The sequence below is a fragment of the Symphalangus syndactylus genome, chromosome 8, assembly GCF_028878055.3.
Source record: "Symphalangus syndactylus isolate Jambi chromosome 8, NHGRI_mSymSyn1-v2.1_pri, whole genome shotgun sequence".
NCBI classification, from domain to species: domain Eukaryota; kingdom Metazoa; phylum Chordata; class Mammalia; order Primates; family Hylobatidae; genus Symphalangus; species Symphalangus syndactylus.
The window spans coordinates 47,038,308-47,061,018 of record NC_072430.2 but is presented as its reverse complement, the minus strand read 5'-3'; the positions used below and the strand labels follow the sequence as shown (position 1 = coordinate 47,061,018).

At 43.7% G+C, this 22,711-nt stretch overlaps 1 protein-coding gene across 8 annotated transcripts in view; it reads left to right on the top strand.

The window, feature by feature from the left end:
• Nucleotides 1–22,711, top strand: part of SMOC1 (SPARC related modular calcium binding 1) — a 162,160-nt gene that overhangs the window by 63,395 nt on the left and 76,054 nt on the right. For all 8 annotated transcript variants that reach the window (XM_055288993.2, XM_055288995.2, XM_055288999.2 and 5 more), the window contains exons 2-3: nt 7,195–7,360; nt 8,477–8,589. In XM_055288993.2, coding sequence (XP_055144968.1) covers nt 7,195–7,360; nt 8,477–8,589 — 279 coding nt within the window. The remainder of the gene's footprint in view (nt 1–7,194; nt 7,361–8,476; nt 8,590–22,711) is intronic.

The following is a 22,711-nucleotide window of genomic DNA, read 5'->3' as shown; positions in this document are numbered from 1 at the left end:
CCTTTAATCACTATACATTTGAGAGCTTTAAGCTGTTGGTGGTAGTTGGACAGAGAATATTTCTTTTCACAGTAAGTGACAGAAAAAAGAGCTACTTCTTCATGATATATTTTAGGTAAGGTTTGATATTCATTCATTCATTCCTCAAACTTGTACTGAACAAACTTTTTTGGTAAGGTGCTGTGTTACCTTACCTTTGGTAAGGCCCTATGTATATAAGGAGGAATAAGACACAATCTTTTATAGACATGTAAATAGATAAATGATAATGCAGTATATTGAGTGTTTTGATAGAAGTATAAACACAGTGCAGCAGGAGTGCCAAGGAAGCTAATGGTGGTGTTTAAAATATGAAAGTATTTGCTTTTTAGGATGATAACCTCAGTGGCAATGTGGAATTTGAACTTGGATTGGGGTAGGGATGGGGGCGGAAGTTTGGTGCCAAAGAATCAAACACCCAGGCAAGAGATAAAGGACTAAATGAAGTCATCATGGATAAGACAGGAAAGCCTGTTGGAGACAGAGCCCCAGCCAAGCTCCCAACTGAATGAAGTCAAATCTGTTACCTCAGGTGGTACCATGTGGAGTAGAAGAACCTCCTAGCTGAGCCCAGCCAACCCACATAATTATGAGAAATGATAAATTGTGGTTTGAAGCTGCTAAGTTTAGAGGTGATTTGTTTTGCTCCAATAGATAAGCGAAGCAAAAAGGTTGAAAGTGAGTACTTGAAGCTGTGTTATATATGAATTTATTAAAGAAAAACCTAAAATTAATTTGAGTTTGGCCTGTGATTTTTGAGTATGGTATCACAGAGAGAAATGTCACTTGCTGCTCCAAATTGTGGACTTCACTCTCCTAAATCCAGTGGATAGACCACTGACCTGGTTGTTTAGCATGGCTATTGTCTCCTCCTCTACACCCAGGAAAAAATACGAGTATGCATATTACCAGAAAAATACCTGTTCAGATTTTAGATATTGGTTAAGTCAGCATTATACTAACAGGCGGAAGTTAAGAGGGTGAGAACAGCTCTATATTATAAAGAATTAAACATCTCCTCCCAGATGGAACCTTAGGCTGGCTCTTTTATTCCCTATATTGTCATGGAAACTTGGCAGTCAGTCAAACCTAACACAGCTTGTGGTATTGGGATGGTCTCCCTTAGCAAAAGCTGTGGCAGGGCTTGCATTCTACTCTGCTGGAGACTGAAGGGGAAGAATCAGCATGTGTGCATTTCAGATAGAGGGGATGACTAGTCCCAAATTGATTTCATCTGCCCTGATCTCCTCCATGGCAAAGGCAGCCCCCAGTCAGTAGCTTACTTTTCCAATAGGAAAAATGACTTGTTTATGTGTATATCAAGTATCCATCCTACTTTACAAATGTGAACAAAACACAGAGTGTTTGGAGTCATCCGCTCTGCAAGGAGAGTGGGTGGGAGAGACAACTGCAGATATACAATTATCCCAGCTCGTTTTGTTTGGTTTCTGTATTATGCAATCATATTTAACATTATTATTTTGTTTTTAGTGTCTTTTGGTTAGGAAGAAGGAAAGGAATATAAGTGAAGATTTCTGTAAAACTGCTATTTCCCTCTAGAAGGAAATGGCTCAGTGTTTGGCTTGTTGGAGAGATGGCTTGCCCCTGCCCAACCCCCCAGATTTCCACCAACCATGATTGCTCCTGAGCAATTCCAAACTCCTGGAATATCCTGGTTTTGACCCATAAATAGTGAACTAATTTTCTATCTGACATAGTTTGGAAATTTGTCCCCACCCAAATCTCATGTTGAAATGTAATCCCCAATGTTGGAGGTGGGCCCTGGTGGGAGGTGCTTTGGTCCTTGGGGTGCATCTCTCATGGCTTGGTGCTGTCCTTGCAATAGTGAGTACTTGTGAGATCTGGTTAAGTGTGTGACCCGCCCCCGTAATCCTCTTGCTTCTGCTTTTGCCATGTGACATGCAAGCTCCTGCTTCACCTACTGCCCTGAGTAAAAGCTTCCTGAGGCCTCCCCAGAAGCAGAGCAAATGCCAGTGTTATCCTTCCTGTACAGCCTACAGACCCATGAGCAATTAAATCTCTTTTCTTTATAAATTACCCAGTCTCAGGCCTGCCTGCCTGCCTTCCATCCTTCCTTCCTTCCTTCCTTCCTTCCTTCCTCCCTTCCTTCCTTCCTTCCATCCCTCCTTCCTTCCTTCCTTCCTTCCATCTCTCCTTCCTTCCTTCCTTCCCTCCCTCCCTCCCTCCCTCCCTTCCTTCTTCCTTCACTCCCTCTTTCTTTTCTTTTCTTTTCTTTTCTCTTTTCTTTTCTTTCATTCTTATTCTGTCACCCAGGCTGGAGTACAGTGGTACCGTCATGGCTCACTGCAGCCTTCACCTCCCAGCTCAAGTGATCCTCCCATCTCAGCCTCCCAAGTAACTAGGGCCATGGGCATGCATTACTATGCCTGGCTAATTTTAAAATTTTTTTGTATCCTTGACCTCCCAAAGTGCTGGGATTACAGGTGTGAGCCACCATGCCCGGCCTCAGGTGTTTCTTCATAGCAATGCAAGAATGGCCTAACATACTCTCTAATTTCAAAATGCAGAAATTATTCTCCAGATCAGATTCTTTTTTCTTTTTCTTTTTTCTCTTTTTTGTTTTTCTCTCAATCAGTCTTCACCTGGCTCAACTGAGAAAAATTCGATTGAAGACTACGCTCCCTCCTCTCTCTTCTCTTGGTTTTTTTACTTTATAACTGGGCTGTTGCATACGGTAGCCACTAGCCACATGCGGTCATTTAAACTTAAATTAACTAAAATTAAATGTAACTAAATATTTGATTTCCCAGTTGCACTAGCTACATTGCAGTGCTTAATAGCCACATGTGGTTTGTGGCTGCTGTATTGGACAGCACAGATATAGAACATGTCCATCATGGTGAGAAGTTCTTTTGGACTGTGTGGCTTTGGAGCGTTCCAGAGTCTCTAGGATTAAGTCTTCTCTTATTGCCTCTATCTTAATAGCTCCATGGTGTCCTGTTAACATCCTCCTTGTCTCCACCCTAAATGGTAATCTCACTGAGGGTGGGTACCATGTTGGTTACGTGTTGCTTCCTATGCTGGTACAGTGTTGGGCTCACTGTTGGTGATCACTTATTGAGTACAGAGCAGATGAACAGATGAAGGAATGAACTGGAGGGTTTGTGGACACAGAGTAATCCCTTTGGGGCGCTGGAGCTTTGGGTGATCTTATTAGGGCGTAGTCGTCTGGTTAAAGCTCCATTTTATAGAGCTCATTTTGTGTGTGTGTGAAAACAATCACAAATACACACAGTTCCTAAAACAGATGAAAATGTGACACCATAGTTGATTGAAGATTGTCAATGACCCCATGCTATCTCTGAACTTTTTATTTGGATTTAGGGACCGGTAATTTCTAGACAGGAATATTTTGGGTGCTCTTCTGAAGCTGAGAATGATCTCTGTGTCTTGGGATGGGTGGGGCCTCTGAAGTTCTTTAACCTGTCTGTTTGCAGACAGAGTATTCCCCTTGTTAGGAAGCTGGTCTCTGGCACAGCTGCTGTGGCCTCTCTCTCGGTGTAGAGCAATCCATTTTCAAACCGATTTTTTGGCCTGTAGTTCAACTTCACGGGGACGCTGGCAGCTCTCCTGTCCCGTGAGCTGCAGCACAGGCAACTAGGCAACCTCAGTGGGTTTGAAAAGAAACTGTCTTCTTCTCCCTCTTTTTTCTGTGTGTTCTCTTAAACCATGTCCCCCTTCAATTAAATTCCAAAGAAAGAAGATGAACAAGAACTTATACATGACTTAGGATATGTTAATAATTGAATCTTCACACCACCCTATGAGGCAAGGCTTGTTACTACTCTCATTTTACGAATGAGAAAACTAAAAGCCCAGAGAAGCTAGGCAACGTTCCCAAGGTTAAACAGCATGTGGGTGCTGTTGCTGGTAATGACATCCATGGCTGGGCTCCAGAGCCAAGCTTCTAATCACTAGGTCCCACTGCCTTTCATTGTAACAAACAGAAACACCGGCCCACCTGCAAAAAGGACTTCGCAAAGTCAAAAACTGTTGACCAAGCACCTACTCTGTGTTCCAGACACCAGATGCTGAACATCCAGGTGAGACAGCCCTGCTCTCCAGGCAGGTCAGGCCCAGCGCGAGACACTCCTGATGAGAGTTCTTGTTCTGAGGTGGAGTAAAGATGGCAGGCTCTGGGCCACCTCTGCCCACGTGCAGTGCAGAAGTGGGACGGGAGAACGTGGCTGAGGACAGCAAGGCTGAAAGCACGGGCGCATGAGAAGTGGCCCCAGTGATCCCCGGGGGTGGCAGGAGCCCGGAAAGCCAGGCCTGTGACGTCCCACTGGCAGGTGTTGCGGGAATAGCAGGCGGGAGATGCTGCTACAGGGCTGCACTCCTCCCACACATGACGGAGGGCCCCAGGATTGTGTTAGATGCTCGGGGGAGGTGTTCACAGGCAAAGCAGACATCGTTCTCATCTTCATGGAGCTCGGAGTTGGGGATTCTATTGGTAACCAAATCACACAAATGAATTCTTCATTACAAACTGTGTGAACAGCCGTGAAGGAAAAACGAATCGTGAGAGAGTATCACAAGAGCTCGTCCTCACCTGGGGGAGTCAGGGAGGGCCTCCTGGAAGAGACTGCCTGAGCCAAAATCCGAAGCAGGGTGGGAGGGAATGGAGAAGGAACAGCGTGCCTGAAGGCCTGGAGGTAGCAGCAGAGGTAGCTCATTTGATACATGGGAAGCAGGCCCGTGTGCCCCACCAGCAGGGAGCAAGGGGGAGCAGGGAAGAGAGAGCAGAGGGCCAGAGAGGGGCCCCGGGTCTGATTCTCACCAGGCCCGGGAGACGATGTAAGGGTCCCCGAGCAGTGGGACACGGCTCACGGGTTTAAAGCAGGGGCAACTCGAGGGGGGTTGAGGCTGGGGATCATGTGCAGGGCTTGACTGAACAATGCTGTCCTCTCCCATTTCCCCGTGTCAGCTCACCCCTTTTCTGTGGGGCAGCCCTGGAGTCAGAGGGCTTCCTCTGGAGATGATGATCTGAGTTATTTATTTTTACCCCTGAGCACTGGACTCTATCAAATGCTGTGCTCATGAGACACTATCTGGATATTTCCCTTTGGGCCCTGGGCAAGATTCAGGTGTGACCTGTGAGTGCGTGGAAGCCCAAGGTGTCTGAAGACAAAGCGCAATTTCACTGGTCCATTTGGACAAGGCCTGTGCAGTGGTTGCAGCCCTCAGCTGCTCCGTCCCTGTGCTAGGCAGCCAGCACCCAGGCATGAGGTCCAGTCCCAAGGAGGGACTGGCTTTATAGCTGGGGTGTGGTCTGTGTATTTATGGACAGGTTCGGGTCCTATTTGAGTTTGGCCAGTGTGGGGTGTGTGTTTCCAGTACTCCCTTGAAGGGTGTGGTACTACCTCTGAAACTTTCTCTGCTGTTCTGGAAAAGGGTCAAAAAGTTCTCATCTGTTTGCTTCACACAAAGGGCCCACAAATACATTAGAGACAGAGCTTGTATTCACGCCTTCCCAAAACCTCTACGAGCTTGGTTTGATTATATAGTCAACTCTACCATTACCGATGGCCTGATTTGTGTTCATGACATTGCCATTCATTATTGTGGGGCATTCATTCCCTCAACCCAGTCTGATGAAGAGCCTCATTCTGTGTGCTCAGGACTCTGCTATATGGGAGTAGATAAGAGTGGACCCAGGTCTCAAGGCCTGTACAATCTAATCATGGGTTATGGAGCAGAAGCTCATGGATTGTAATAGCCCAATTGTTCTCCGGCTGTATTCTGTTGTTGTTAACAGGGGGTTCCCTGATATAGGGGTTCACGGTTAAGTAACTTTGGAAGATGCTTCATTGTATATGCCCCTTGATCTGGTTGATTGTTGTGTGACAAACGACCACAAAACTTAACAGCTTAAAACAATTTATTATTATAATCTCTCTCAGTTCTGTGGGTTAACTGGGCTCAGCTGGGTGGTTCTGACTTTGGGGTCTCTCGTGCAATTATTTATTTTCATCTCTCCGAGTTGCAATTAGATGACAGCTGGAACTAGACTCACCTGAAGGCTTTTTCACTCAACATGTCTGTGCCTGGGTTGGTTGGGCATTTCTCTGTCTGCATGGTTTTGACATGTGTAAACTCGGGCTTCCTCATAGTATGGTGGTCTCAGGGTTGTTAGGCTTCTTACACGGCAGCCGGTTTCCTCAAGATTGAGTATTACAAGAGGCCAGGAAGGAGCTGCAAGACTTCGTGTAACCTAACTTTGAAGTCCCCAGACACCACTCCCATAGCATTTTCTTGGTCAAGCAAGTTTCCGAGGCCAGTCCAGATTCAAGGGAGAGGAAATTAGACTCCATAGCTCAATGGGAGGAATAGCAAATAATTTGTAGCTATCTTTAATTTACTATGCGTCTTGGAGGTTCACAATGCATAAGAATGTATCAGAGTCATCTGAGAAGCCCTTCACCAAGAAAATCTGCTTAACTCAGCATTTTCCAAGCTGATTATTGTTGTTATTTTAAAAATCAGGAAATCTATTTCTCACAGAAAATTATTTAACTTCTGTATTCTGCCGGAGAGAGGTGGGCAAAAATTGGAGGGATGATAGATTTGGAGCTCACTATGATCTCATAAATAAAACTTTCCCGAGATGGAATTTGGAGATTTATGGTGTGTTCCTGATTTGAGGATACACCCGAATAGAGGCTGCATGGCCATCTGCATGGATGGAGAGGCTGGACATCCTACAGGGTAAAGCTTTGATTTTACTTCTGACAGATTTAGGTTTTAATTCAGCCTCCACTGCTTATAGCTATGTGACACTGGGCAAGTTACGTCTCTGGGCTTTGGTTTCCTTGTCTACAGAATAGAGTTCCTATTTCATAGGGTTGTTGTGAGGACCGAGATCCTGGATGTGAATTACTTGGCACAATGCCTGTTAATGGTCAGTAATTGTTAGACACTATTGTTCTTATGATGCATAGAGGATGCCTTCCTTGGTTAGACTTTGTGGCTGCTCTGTTCCCTTCATCTTTAGGGTTTTATATGGGTTTACTAGGGACTTTCTAAAGGCAAGCAAGTACTGTAAGTCGTGGACTCGCCCCTACTTTTCTTGCAAAAGTAACCTCTGTACCCTTTCACTTTTTTCCAACCTAGTTTCTCATAAGTGACCGTGACCCTCAGTGCAACCTCCACTGCTCCAGGACTCAACCCAAACCCATCTGTGCCTCTGATGGCAGGTCCTACGAGTCCATGTGTGAGTACCAGCGAGCCAAGTGCCGAGACCCGACCCTGGGCATGGTGCATCGAGGTAGATGCAAAGGTAAGTGTGTGCACCCCCTGCCCAGCCAAGGAGAGGTTCCTGGGCACCCCAGCTCCCTCATTGTGCATTTGCAGCAGGGGAGCTTGGAATAAGTCTGTCTACTCACTTTGCTTTCCTATCTCTCCACCCCTTCCACCAGGGCTGAGGGAACAAAGCCTGGTCTACCTGAAGGAATGAGCATTTTTCTCTCTTTCAAACACTGCCCCCAGGCTAGGGCTTTAAGAGATGTGCTGCTATCTGGCCAGCACTTTCCTTTTTCTTTTTTTGGAGATGCTTGAAACGGCAAGACATTATTGCTGGCTCCTGAAGAGTGATTCCAAATTGTTGGCCAACAGAGGTGTTTTGTTTGGTCTGTTTGCCTGTTTAAAAACAGCAAAAAACACTTGGGATAATATTTAAAAATTGGGAGATTCAATGAAAAAAAAATCTGCCTTTTTGTTCTTCTGTTCCAAAATTGGAAAGTCTGGTAACATTAGGTCTGTGTTCCTACAAAGCAACACATGGCTAGAACTGCCCAACAGCTACTGCTTTAAAGGGGAGCCTGTTGTCCAGTTTGCCACAGTCTTACAGCACTCCCTATAGTCTCTCCAAACTGAATGTCATTCTTCTCATATCCAGCTGGTTTCTCTAATTTATATCTTTTTCCTGAGTCCTGTACATATTTGAATTTGTGACCCCGGACTGCTTAGAGCCATCACAGGAATTGTAGGTGGCTAAGCAGGCTGCGCTAGAGCCTCTGATTTTCTAAAGAAAATGTTTGCAATTCTTGAACCATAAGACGTGGTTGAGCCCCTGTTAGGCTTACTACTTTTAGAATAAACCCAGTGAAAAATCATGGAAGTAAAACATTTTTTTCTATGGGGCCAGGGTAGAGGTACTTGGGAGAAAAGACAGGCAGAACTTGCGATAAACACGACTCCTCTGCTTTTCTATGAATGACATATGGGGAAGGGGGGCAGCGCAGCAGTCACTAGCCACGGCCCTTTTAGGCTTGGACAAGCCAGTTGGTTGTGTGTGGGCTCCCGCACAGGTGGAGTGGTTTTCTCAGCCATTTTGTCCCTCGGCCCCAGTGTCGAATCCAAGTGAAATATGAAATCCGCTCCTCTCTGCTTTCAGACGCTGGCCAGAGCAAGTGTCGCCTGGAGCGGGCTCAAGCCCTGGAGCAAGCCAAGAAGCCTCAGGAAGCTGTTTTTGTCCCAGAGTGTGGCGAGGATGGCTCCTTTACCCAGGTGAGGCCTCGGACAATCCTCTTGGGTTCTTTCCTGGACGGAGGCAGAGGGGAGGCGTCCCGAGAGCACGAGGGCTGCTTGGCGCCTTCACTTTCTGGGAAACAGTTGAGTGAGTGGCTCTTCAACTCCCCTCCGTGCTGCCTTCCCCCTCCCCGGCCCTCGACGCCACCTCTTGCCAACTGGCAGTAGGTCCTGAAAAGATGCATGGAAGCCCAAGCCAGGAAACTGGCATTGCTTGGTCCCCATCCTCCCTGCCGGCTGTCTCCTTGGAGGGCCAGATCTGTGCTTTTCTCTTCTGTCAAATGTGGGCTGATTGCTTTTCTTATTACTGCCAGTTTCCATGGGCAACCCCGGTATTCCCTTCCCTGTTTATTGCTACCCTCTGCCCTCCCTGCTTTCTATCCCCAGTCCTTGAACGAAGCAGACCCTCTTTGAGCGCAAAGTGTACTATGGTTCTTGGAGTGTGTGAGTGTGTGTGAGTGTGTGTGTGTGTATACACATACGGGTATGTATATACTCAGATTTTAAAACCTAAGTCAGGCAGTCCTACCTCTCATCTTGCATGGTCTTCTGGTTAGTGTGTTGTCAAAGTAATGCTGACTGTGTTGATCTTGGCACTGACTATTTCTTTTTTCTTTTCTTTTTTTCAAGGCAGGGTCTCACTCTGTTGCAGACAGAGTCTCACTCCAGGCTGGAGTGCAGTGGCACAATCATAGTTCATTGTAGCCTTGAACTACTGGGATCAAGCAATCCTTCCACCCAAGCCTCCGGAATAGCTGGGACTATAGGCACAAGCCACCACACCCAGCTTATTTTTAAAATATTTTTTAGAGATGGGGATCTTGCTATGTTGCCCAGACTGGTCTCAAAGCCCTGGCCTCAAGTGATCCTCCTGCCTCAGCCTCCAGAAGTGCTAGGATTATAGTGTGAGCCATCACACCTGGCCTTGGCACAGACTATTTCTAAAACACAGGCAACAGTGGGACAGAAAGGTGCTTCTCAGGAAAGCTTCTGGGCTGCTTCCTCCTATGCAGAGGCTTGTGGCTGAGGTGGGAGGCAGCCTAGGCGGTGGGCAGCTTCTGTGAGAGTCAGATATGGTGCCAGCTGGGTGAAGGTGCTGTCCTGATGAAAGTGTGGAAGGTCACCGGACAAGGGTGAGCTTAGCCAAGTGGTTGGGAATGGTCCTGGCACCTGCAACTTCTTTGTCCAATCGAACAATATTTGGGGGAATCCTGTTGTCTTAGAGCCAGGGGCAGAGGCTCCAGGGGTTTAAAAGCTCCCCTGTAATTCTTGATCAATGTGGCAAAGGGTATATAGGCTGGTCTTTGGTCTGAGAGGCTTCAGGTTTCATTTCCAGGTGGGACACAGTGGATTACTGATTTGAGACTAACTTTCTGTTGAGGTGGAAATGTAGAGGGATGAGGAGGTTGGGGATTGGATATCAGCATTTTTAAAGTTTTCTGGTTGATTCAAATGGGCAGCCAGGCTTGATAGTCACTGGGTTAAACTGACCTTCATTGCCGACCCTGGGAGAGGTGCTTTTAATTCATTTCGTCATTTAAGCCTCACCACAAACCTGTGAGGTAGGTGTCATTATCCCCATTTACAGATGATGCAATAGGTATGGGATGTGCAGAGGCGGAGCTGGGGTTCAGACTCACAAATCCCTAAGTCCAGAGCCCCCAGAAGCCCTCCATACTCTGCTGGCTCTCTGAGCTGGCAGCTTTAAAGGAGGCTCTGAGGTGTGCTCTGGAAGGAGGCAGTCTGGTGCTCTGGTTAGAGCGCTGCTCCTGGAGCCGACACCTGGGCACGAAGCTCAGCCCCCACCCCTCAGGTAAGTCCCCGAGCTTCTCTGGGGTCAGAATTTCCTTATCTGAAAAGTGGAGATTGATTATTATGGTTGCTTATCTGTTGTTATTTATTATTATTGTATGTAATAATAATTGTTATATATTCCTATAATTAGTATTGTTAATGATCATTATTATAGCTTCCCTCATTAGGTTGTGATGAAGATAAAATCAGTTAACACACATGAAACACTTGGAACACATAAATAATATATAAATTTTTGTCATTATCATCATGATTATTCCCATCTCTACTGTAGTTCTAGTACTGAAATCTTTCTATTGTGTTGATACCACTATACTGCTTAAGAAAAACCCACCAAACCTTTTGTTGAAAATCCCCAAGTTGGAAAATGGATGAACTCTTCCATCAATTTTTAAAAAACTGTTTATTCTGGTAAAAAGAATGTGGGTGATCTTTGTATATATTTAAAACTGCATTGCTAAGAATTCATGTCTGTGGGGAGGAACCAGACTTTTCTCAGATTAGTTTGGGGCTGAGACAGGTTGAAGGTAAAGGAGGAGAGTGGAGTTTGTGGCCATTGGATTTTTCTTTCTCCAGGCTTGTGTGATCCTGGGTGTGTTGGTTATAGGAACGGCTGACCCCTGCCCTCCTGATTCTGAAGTGTTGGCTACCTCGTGACAGACAGCCCACTGGCCAGCTTTTGTTTTGGTGAGGCCAGGCCAGACCAGGTGGTGTTTACTGGGGGAAAGGAACTTTCAGATTAGTCCAGGCTAAATTGCTAAACAAGAGAGTCCCTGAAGTTCAGCAAGAGTTGTGTAGATAGTCAAGAACCCCCTCATTTGTTTGACATGCTAAGCAATGCCATGTGTCTGTAGGCTGAAGGCTAGCTCACTCTGGTGGGCAGCCGGACGGCCAGACAGCGGGCCCATCCCAGCTACAGTGATTGAAACGGATGTGCTTTTCCCGCTGATCAAAGACACTGCAATAACTTCACAAAATAAGGCTGCCTCTTTGAGTGTGCTTCAGTCACACTGACTGGCTGCCAAAATGCCGGGAGATGAATGCTTTCTCCTTTTTTCAACCTCCATCACTTAGCTGGGCTTTTTTTTTTTTTTTTTATTCTCCCAAGACCAAAACCCAGAGATAAACTACATTGCTTTAATATTCTTTAGAATATTGATATGCACGCATCCCGGTATTAACATATTTTAGCCCTGGGAATTATTACACAGTAACCCTCTCTTGAAGTTTATGGGGGGAGTGATGGGACTCTAATGGGATTGGATTTGTCTGGCATGGGACACAGCTTGAGACCACATGACTGACTTGGCTTTAATGGGCTTCATGCGGGACTTGCTGGCCTCTGTTCTTTCCCTTTGTTTTCCCTTGTCCTCTTCCCTCCCTACCTCCAACCCCAACGCACACACAGGAGTGGTTCAGCTTTCTTCTACAGCAGCGACACTAAAGCTGTATATTAGATCATGTTAGACTTTTAAAGGTCTTGAAACCTAGGCCATATCCCAGACCATTAAATCAATATCTGGGAATGGGACACAGACATTGTGTTTGTTTGAGCTCCCCAGGTGATGCCAATATTTGATCAAAGTTTCAAACCACTTTTGTAAGGACTTCATCACTCTTGTTTCTCGATTGCATCCTTGAGATGTGGAATTTAGCCTCTTTGGTGACCTGTTGAGTAAGGTCAGGAGCTATAGGCTTTGTCCTTTGCTATGGTCTTATCTGTTTTCTGTTCTGGGTATCTGGAACACAATTCCTGACATCTGTTCTATCAAGTCCTTTGCCAAGCAGTTGTCTGGTGCCCAGACTGATTAACTGAAATCTCAGCTGCAGTGGAAGGGTGTTGGGCTGTCACCATCAGGCTGTGTTGGCTGGAGCTTGGCAAGTGTGTGCATCACTGAATGACAATGATGCCCACTTTTTATTGAGTGCTATCAGGTGCTAGGCCCTGTGTTTTACACCCATTAATCTTTACTACAACCTTTTGAGATAGTTATTAATACCCTTATATATAAAGAAAAATTGAGTTTCAGTGGGGTTGAATAGCTGACTTGAGGTCCCTAAGCTTAAGACAATTTGTACTCAAGCCTGCCTAATATCAAGGGCCTAAGACAAGTTGTACTCAAGCCTGCCTAATATCGAAGGCTGTGCTCTTAACTTTTTTGGGCTACAGAAGTGGCCTTGATACAAATGTATTCCATTTCTATCACCATTGTTGTTGCAGAAGTTCTCTTTCTAATGCTATTGACCAAACAATGAAACAAACACAATCTTTTGATTACAGAAATTAAAAAAAGATACAAAAAAGTGGAAATAATAGTAAAATGAACATATACCCATCACCCAGCTTCAACAATGATTAACAAATGGCCAATTCTGTTTCATCTTTACCTCATTTCCATCTCCTGCCCCCAAACTGGATTGCTTCAAAGCAAATCCCCAGGCACAATATCTTTTCATCCCAGACATTTTTGAGCTCTGCTATATTGTGGGCTGTGTGCTGGTTGCTAGGGAGGATTCAAAAAAATGTCATGACCTCTGCCTTCAAGGAGTTTACACGCAGAAAAGAGATTAAGACATATGATAAAGTAACTATATAAAAGACAATATACAAACAATAATATTTCAAAAGCTCATTTATAAGTCAGTGATTTGGAATCCTGAATGCCTTTTATTTTTAGGAAAATATATACAAATTTTAAACTTTTGGACACAAATACCTTAAAAGTAAAAGCAAAACTGAGCATGGTGGCACAAGCCTGTAGTCCCAGCTAATTGGGAGGCTGAGGCAGGAGGATTGCTTGAGCCCAGGAGTTCAAGGCTATATTGCTCTATGATTGCACCTGTGAATAGCCACTCCACTCCAGCCTGGATAACATAGTGAGACTCTGTTTCTAAAAAGAGAAAAACTAAACTAAAAGCAAACAACACACATTAGCCTTAACAACGAAGAGCTAATCTTATGTAAAGAACTCTTACAATTCAGCAAGAAAAAGATCCTAGTGAAAATGTGGGCAAGAGATAGCAATAAACCAGTCATACGATAATAATAAATAGTCAATAAGTGAATCTGAATGATGTTATCTTCTTTTGTCATTTTAGAAATACAAATAAAAATGATGATGAATGCTTTTGCTTACTAAATTAGCAAAAACTGGGAAAAGATGATGATATTCAGGGTCAGATAAAGGGAAAAGGGTACCCTTCCATTGCAGTTTGGAAAGTAAACTGGCACTGACTTTTTAATGGGATAGTCTTGCAATATGGGTCAAAAGTCCTCAATCGTGTCCACATGTTGGGCCTGCAATTCCACTTCTAGGAATTTATTCTAAGGAAGTAACTAAAAATATGTGAAACTATTTAGCCACAAGGATTACAATCCAAGTTCTGTTTATAGTGGCAAAAAATTGGAAACAACCTAAATATCCAATACTAGAAAATTGCTTAAACAAATGACATAGCCACACTATGCAACCTCTAAACGCATGTGTTGTAGAGGCTTATGTAATATATTTGTGCAGGTCTGTGTACTAGGGATTTAATTAACCAGATAATTAAGATGATAAATATTTTCATTTTCTTCTAAATAGAAAAGCTATACACATTCTGTTAAAAAAATTCTGACAATACAGAAGTATATAAGGTAGAAAGATTAAGCCAGTGATTTCATGCCCCTGAAATAGCAACAGTTAAGTCTCTAACCCGCTAGATTTTTTTCCTTGTGTGTACTTTTTAGTACACATTTAGGACAAGAATGGTGTAATGTCATATATTGTTTTACAATATTTTCTTAGCTAATTATATTATGGGCTTATTTCCCAGTAAGTTACAGATACAACACTATCTCATTTAAAAAATGTCTGCATTGTATTTCATTGTATGAATGTATCATGAATCCTAAAAATTTGGAGATTAACTTTCCAGCAGCTGTCTATTGTGTCAAGAGGCCGTGCACTTTTTAAGGCATTTGATGCGTACTACCACATCGTTTTCCATAAATGTTAAGCAACCATGTGGTTGATTATTGGTTGTTATCAGACTCATTCCCAAGACATTTTAATTTTTTGTGTAGATGGATTATAGTTCTAATAATATAGAATATAAAACTCTATTCATTATGTTACTTCTGTGTGGAAACAAATGTGTTATCTTTCCTGTCTTTGAGCTCCATGGTCCAGGAACAATCTTTCTTGTTATAGCTGTATGGGCACCACCACTTTTCCCATTTTCTCGTTCTAACCACTGCTCCCCTCCAACAGTGCACACATGCACCTGATTTTTTTTATTTCCTGAGGTCATTGCATATAGGGATCTGGGGAGATGTAACTTCTTCTTGATGATGCTTTGTTCTGAAGTTGGAAGCTTAAAAAATGTTCTGTGGCTTTTTGACAAAGGCATTGGGCTCTATTGTCATTTCCGTAGTTCTTACTGTTGTATTTCCTAAAACCTAGGGAAATACACACTTGTTTTCTAAGTGCCTGGGGTTGAGCTATGAAGCAGGTCTTATTATTCCTTTTTAGCTCCCCAGCCCCACAGTATAGAACCGCATCTTCCTGACTTCACCCTGTAGACTTGAGTTGTGTGAACTAGCTTGCCCTGGGAACACCTTGGTTTACTGTCTTGTCTTCCTTCTTTCACATTCCCAGCAAGTACTGAAGGTCTGGATGCTTGACATGAACTGTGAAACTTTGTTGGCCTGGACTGATGAAACGTTGGCAGGCTGAACATCCTATAGGGTGGAAGGGGTTTGTCCTATCTTTGATGAGCCTGGAGGCCTAATAGGAGTTCAGGGACCAAGGGCATTTTTGTCTTCATGTGGATAGATCTTGCCTAGAGCAACAGTGTGACTCTCTCAGGCAATGTAGAGGACTCTCTCGGTGAAGTACTGAGACCTGGGGTGCATCTGTGAGCTGGAATGTTTCCGAGCTTCTTCAGCCACAGTTGGCCCCTTTGGATGCTGCAGAAAAAGTGGGCTCTGTGTGTGTTTAGTGGATGGTGCCCTGCTTTATAAAGACCTCCTGCCTTTTGGTCTGTGGACAATGCCAGCTTTTTTTTTAAAGCAGTCATACTGCTAAATATTCAAGCCCATCCTTTATGTACAGATTGCATAAATAGTAAATGGACCCCACTGTTGGGCACTTATTGCTTTTCTTTTTCCTTTTTTGTTACATGCTCAAAAAACATATTATTATTACAGTGTGAACATCTACTGTGTCCAGAGCATCTTACTACTTGTTTTACATGTGTTTTTCAGTGAATTGCTTTTGTTCCAAACAACCATTTAATGTACAGTGATAATTTATACAAAATGTCTTCTATTTAGCACATAATTGTTGCTTAGCAGATGTTAGTTTTCTTCCTCTTTAGGTTCTTGGTTTACTCAACTGTAAACTGGAAGAGTTGAACTCATTCAGAGGTTGGCAAACTGTGGTCTGTGGACCGGCCACCTGTTTTTATTTGTTCTTTAAAATAATAACCGTATTGACATATAATTTGTGTACCATAAAAGTTACCATTTAAAAATATGCTGTTGAGTGGTTCTTAGTAAATTCACAGAGTTGTGCAACCATCATCATTATCTAATGCCAGAACATTTTTATCACCCGAGAAGAAATCCTGTTCCCATTAGCATTCACTTCCCATTACCTCTCTCCTCAGTCCCTGGCAACCACTAATCTACTTTTTATTTCTATGATTTGCTTATTCTGGACATTTCATACAAATGGAATAATAATATGTGGTCCTTCTGTCTGGCTGATTTTGATCAGCATAATGTTTTCAAGGCTCAGCCTTGTTGTAGCATGAATCAGTACTTCATTCGTTTTTATTGTCAAATAATATTCTATTGTATAGATATCTCCCATTTTATTTATTCATTCATCAGCTGATGGACATTTGGGTTGTTTCTATTTCTTATTTTTATTTTTTATTATTTTTTGAGATGGGGTCTTGCTCTGTTGCCCAGGCCAGAGTGCAGTGGCATGATCTGGACTCATTACAACTTCCACCTCCCGGGCTCAATTGATCCTCCTACCTCAGCCTCCCGAGTAGCTGGGACCACAGGTGTGCACCATTGTACTTGGCTACATTTTTATATTTTTGGTAGAGATGGGGTTTTGCCATGTTGCCAAAGCTGTTCTTGAACTTCTGAGCTCAAGTGATATACCCACCTCAGCCTCCCAGAGGATTACAGGTGTGAGCCACCATGCCTGGCCTGTTTCCATTTTTTCGGCTGTTATAAATAGTACTACTGTGAACATTTGTGTACATTTTTTTGTGTTTATCTGTTTTCAATTCTCTTGGCATATACCTAGGAGTAGAATTGCTAGGTCATATGGTAACTATATGTTTATGCTTGGAAAACAGACTGTTTTCCAAGGTAGCTGAACCATTTTACATTCCCACCAGCAATGTATGAAGGTTCCAATTTCCCCACATCCTTGTCAACACTTGTTATTTTCCATCTTTCTTATTAGTATCTTTTCTAGTGGGTGTGAAGTGGTATCTCATGGTGTTTTGATTTGCATTTCCATAATGACTAATGGTGTCAAGCATCTTTTCATGTGCTTTTTGGCCATTTCTATATCTTTGGAGAAATGTCTACTCAGATCCTTTTCCCATTTCTTAATTCAGTTACTTATCTTTTCATTATTGAGTTACAGAGCTCTTTTATATTCTAGATACAAGACTCTCTCTCTCTCTCTTTTTTTTATTTGAGATGGAGTCTGACTCACTCTGTCACCCAGGCTGGAGTGCAGTGGCACCATCTTGGCTCACTGCAACCTCTGCCTCCTGCGTTAAAGTGATTCTCCTGACTCAGCCTCTGGAATTGCTGGGATTATAAGCGAGTGCCACAAAGCCCAGCTAATTTTTGTATTTTTATATTAGAGACGGGGTTTCACCATGTTGGCCAGGCTGGTGTCAAACTCCTGACCTCAGTAATCTGCCTGCCTTAGCCTCCCACAGTGCTGGGATTACAGGTGTGAGCCACTGGGCATTAGATACAAGACTCATCAGATATATGATTCACAAATATTTTCTCCCATCCTGTGGGTTCTTTTTATATTCTCAGTAATTTTCTTTGAAGCACAAAAGCTTCTTTTTTTTTTCTTTTCTTTTTTTTTTGAGAGAAGGTCTCACTCTATCACCTAGGCTGGAATGTGGTGGTACCATCTTGGCACACTGCAACCTCAGCCTCTTTGGCTCAAGCGATCCTCCCACCTCAGCCTCTTGAGTAGCTGGGACTACAGGTGCATGCCACTATGCAGAGCTAATTTTTATGTTTTCTGTGGAGATGATGTTTTGCCATGTTGCTCAGGCTGGTCTTGAACTCCTGAGCTCAAGCAATCTGCCTGTCTTGGCCTCCCAAAGTGCTGGGATTACAGGCATGAGCCACCGCACCTGGCCAAAAAGCTTTAATTTTGAAGTTCAATTTATCTTTTTTTCTCTTTTATTTCTTATAACTTCATTCCTTTTCATGCGTATATTCGGTTATCTCAGGACTACTTGTTGAAAAGACTATTTTTCCATCTTGAATTGTCTTGGTCCTCTCATCAAAAATCAGCTTATTTCTGGATTCTCAATTCTATTCCATTAATCTATATATCTAGTCCTATGCCAGTACCACACTCTCCTGATTACTATAACCTTGTTGTAAGTTTTGAAATCTTATTTTTTCTTTGTAATTGAACAGTGAGATGAGTGTTGTTCTGCACTGTATGGGGTTGATGCTGGCTCCACTCACCAAGGCAGAGCATCTAGTAGGGGGAATGCACAGGAACCTGTAGCCTGTGCTGTGGTCCTAGGTTTGGGGACAACGTCAGTACCCTTGGCATGATATTTATAAGAAAAGGAAAAGGTTGGGAAAGAACGGTACCAACTGGGGGTAGGAAACTTTTTAGAATCACCAAAGATGAGCATTGTATATCTCTAAGAGCTCTCAGTCTCTGACAGGCTAATACTTCTTTGAATCTACAAGCAGGAAAGGGAATTCCTTTTCAAATTAGAAACTCTGGGTTACAGGGATCCTTGAAGCTGTAGAGGAGAAATGCTACTGCCTGTCTGAGTAGCGCGGTGGGCTTGTGCTGGTCCCCCCACCCCTCCCCCACTGGCATATCCTCTGTGGGCATTAAGGTTCTCAGCACATCAAGATCGGGGAGAGGTAGAAGCTGGAGCCCCAGTGAGCAGCAGCCAGCAGCCAGCTTCCCAAGGGGACCCTACTTTTGCCTTCCTGTGGGAGGTCAAGGTGGCATATCATTTGCAGTAAGTAGACAGTCTCAGTTATGCAGTTATGAAATTTAATTTTTAACTTTGTCAATGATGGCAAGAGCAGGGCCTGACCAATTCATGTGCAGGAAGGACTTGTCTAGGAAGTGACGGGTCTAATCTCTTGCCTGTGTTGGGAGCCTCTACTATCATGTTTTCAATGGCAGAACTGGTCCCCATGCCCCCATCACCCATCAGGTGCAAGGACGTGTGATAAGATGAGGGCGGATGGAGCACACTTTGTGCTCAGAACACTGTCTCCATTGTGTTCTCTGGGGACTCGCCTATCCCACTCTCTGCTCTGTCCTGCTCTTCAATCCGCTGTTTTCTAGCTGAATGGCCACTGTGAGTCCTCTCTCAGATTGGCTGGCATCATTTGCTTTGGAGTAAGCATGCAAGGTTTGGGTGCTCCCAGCTGGGCATCCGAGCTCCCTGTAGTCCTTGGTGATTCTGTCCCTACAATTTGTCTATTGTGGAAATGAAAGGAGTGAGCTCTGGGCGGTATCTGCAGCTGCTCTTTTGCAAAGCAGTGTACTTGGGAGGGAGGGAAAGATGGAAGCCTCCTGCTCTGGCTTTCCTGCTGTCTGTGGGAGAGGACAGGCTCAGTAATGGGAGGCTTCAGTCACTCTCTCTGGTATTCTTTTTTTTTTTTTTTTTTTTTTTTTTGAGACGGAGTCTCACTCTGTTGCCCAGGCTGGAGTGCAGTGGTGCGATCTTGGCTCACTGCAAGCTCCACCTCCTGGGTTCATGCCATTCTCCTGCCTCAGCCTTCCAAGTAGCTGGGACTACAGGTGCCCACCACCATGCCCGGCTAATGTTTTTGTATTTTTAGTAGAGATGGGGTTTCACTGTGTTAGCCAAGATGGTCTCGATTTGCTGACCTCGTGATCCGCCCACCTTGGCCTCCCAAAGTGGTGGAATTACAGGAGCTGCTATTCTTTTTTAGATAATAATAATAATCATCAACAACACTACTTTCTTAACCTATACACAAGGTGCCAGGCTGTTTTATATTTGCCTGACACATGTTAAGTTATTCAGTCCTCACTATAAGCACTATTACATTCCCATTTTATTGATGTGGAAACTGAACCACAGAGAAGCTGTGTAGCTTGCCCAGGGTCTCACAGTGTGCAAGTGGCAGAGTCAGGATTCAAACCCAAGTACCCTGGCTCCAGAGTTCTTGATCCTAACCATGATTCCACACTGCCCCTCTAAGAGACATTGCCATCTTTTAAAGTGATATTGCCAAACTAGGGCATAGCCAGGAGGGTGACTCAGGTGAGTAAAGTTGGGAAATGATGTCATGTGAGGAATATCCAACGGAGCCAGAGATAACAACCAAAGGATGGATAAAAAGATGACTAGGTCGGGTGCAGTAGCTCACGCCCTGTAACCCCAGTACTTTGGGAGGCTGAGGTGGGTGAATCACCTGAGGTCAGGAGATCAAGACCAGCCTGGCTAACATGGTGAAACCCTGTCTCTACTAAAAACACACAAAAAATTAGCCAGGTGTGGTGGTACATGCCTGTAGTCCTAGCCACTTGGGAGGCTGAGGCAGGAGAATCGCTTGAACCCGGGAGGTGGAGGTTGCAGCGAGCTGAGTTGGCACCACTGCACTCCAGCCTGGGTGACAGAGCAAGCCTCTGTCTCAAATAATAATAATAATAAAAGGATGACCAAAGGGATATCTGAGAGCTAGATCCAAACCTTTGTCTGTGAATGATAATAGTCTTTTATGTGTAGTCCCACAGAGCTGACCCAGGATCACAGAGTATAGTATATAAAGAGTAGGATTCTGACTCGAAATAGGGAAGAACTTTTGACAAGTAGAGTAGCTCACAGACGGAATGTCTGACTCAAAGAGGACTTAACTTCCCATCCCGGAAAGTGGGCAAGCAGAGACCAAGTGGATATCCATCAGCCGTGCTGTGGGGATGGGAGGGAGTGTTCCTACATTGGGAAGGGGGTTCAATTGATCTCTGAGGAGGAAAACACCACTTTTTAGGGTTTTATGAGACAAGAGCTAATGGCCAATTAGGTGGCTAGGCACACAGTAGGCCCACAACAGACATTTACTCAGGAAACTTTCAGGCAGAGCCATTAAGACACACATTTAGGGCTTTTGCCACTGCTCTGTGTGTGCACGTAACATGCTGGGAGGTGACCCGGCAGGTCAGTCAACTAAACTCTTCTGCAAAATTGAAGAGATCAGAATTTTTTTTCATGTCAAAATAGGGAAGAATAATAGGAACTCAGGTGGGAGGTGTGAAGACAGAAAAGTTTTATTAAAAGTGAAGTCAGACAGGAGAACAAGGAAAGGCTCCACTCCTGCAGGCCACTTTTGTCTTCCCCACCAGCCAGCTTTCTCACAGTTCTCATCTGAATAAATGCTCCTGTTTATGAGGGACTTTCTTATTATGTACTTTTTAAACATAAAAATATATTTGATACTTAACCCCCAAGATAGAAATAAAATTAAAGGAACAAGAGGTGTCATATTTGCTTTTTACAAAACCTGGACCATTCTAGGCACCAGACAGAGGAACAGGAGCGAAGACAGTGAAGTTTCTTGGGTCCCCGGAGCCCTAACACTCGGGTGTTCCAAATGTCTTTATATGTCCATTGTGGGGGATGCTGTTCAAACTTTTTGGAAAATACAAAAAATATTCTTCACCATATAATTGGAGTGGTGGTCTTTTTTTTTTTTTTTTTTTTTAATTATACTTTAGGGTTTTAGGGTACATGTGCACAGTGTGCAGGTTTGTTACATATGTATCCATGTGCCATGTTGATTTCCTGCACCCATTAACTCGTCATTTAGCACTAGGTGTATCTCCTAATGCTGTCCCTCCCCCCTCCTCCCACCCCACAACAGTCCCCAGAGTGTGATGTTGCCCTTCCTGTGTCCATGAGTTCTCATTGTTCAATTCCCACCTATGAGTGAGAACATGCGGTGTTTGGTTTTTTGTCCTTGCGATAGTTTACTGAGAATGATGTTTTCCAGTTTCATCCATGTCCCTACAAAGGACACGAACTCATCATTTTTTATGGCTGCATAGTATTCCATGGTGTATATGTGCCACATTTTCTTAATCCAGTCTATTGTTGTTGGACATTTGGGTTGGTTCCAACTCTTTGCTATTGTGAATAGTGCCGCAATAAACATACGTGTGCGTGTGTCTTTATAGCAGCATGATTTATAGTCCTTTGGGTATATACCCAGTAATGGGATGGCTGGGTCAAATGGTATTTCTAGTTCGAGATCCCTGAGGAATCGCCACACTGACTTCCACAATGGTTGAACTAGTTTACAGTCCCACCAACAGTGTAAAAGTGTTCCTATTTCTCCACATCCTCCCCAGCACCTGTTGTTTCCTGATTTTTTAATGATGGCCATTCTAACTGGTGTGAGATGGTATCTCATTGTGGTTTTGATTTGCATTTCTCTGATGGCCAGTGATGATGAGCATTTCTTCATGTGTTTTTTGGCTGCATAAATGTCTTCTTTTGAGAAGTGTCTGTTCATGTCCTTTGCCCACTTTTTGATGGGGTTGTTTGTTTTTTCTTGTAAATTTGTTTGAGTTCATTGTAGATTCTGGATATTAGCCCTTTGTCAGATGAGTAGGTTGCAAAAATTTTCTCCCATTCTGTAGGTTGCCTGTTCACTCTGATGGTAGTTTCTTTTGCTGTGCAGAAGCTCTTTAGTTTAATGAGATCCCATTTGTCAATTTTGCCTTTTGTTGCCATTGCTTTTGGTGTTTTAGACATGAAGTCCTTGCCCACGCCTATGTCCTGAATCGTATTGCCTAGGTTTTCTTGTAGGATTTTAATGGTTTTAGGTCTAACATATAAGTCTTTAATCCATCTTGAATTAATTTTTGTATAAGGTGTAAGGAAGGGATCCAGTTGCAGCTTTCTACATATGGCTAGCCAGTTTTCCCAGCACCATTTATTAAATAGGGAATCCTTTCCCCATTTCTTGTTTTTGTCAGGTTTGTCAAAGATCAGATAGTTGTAGCTA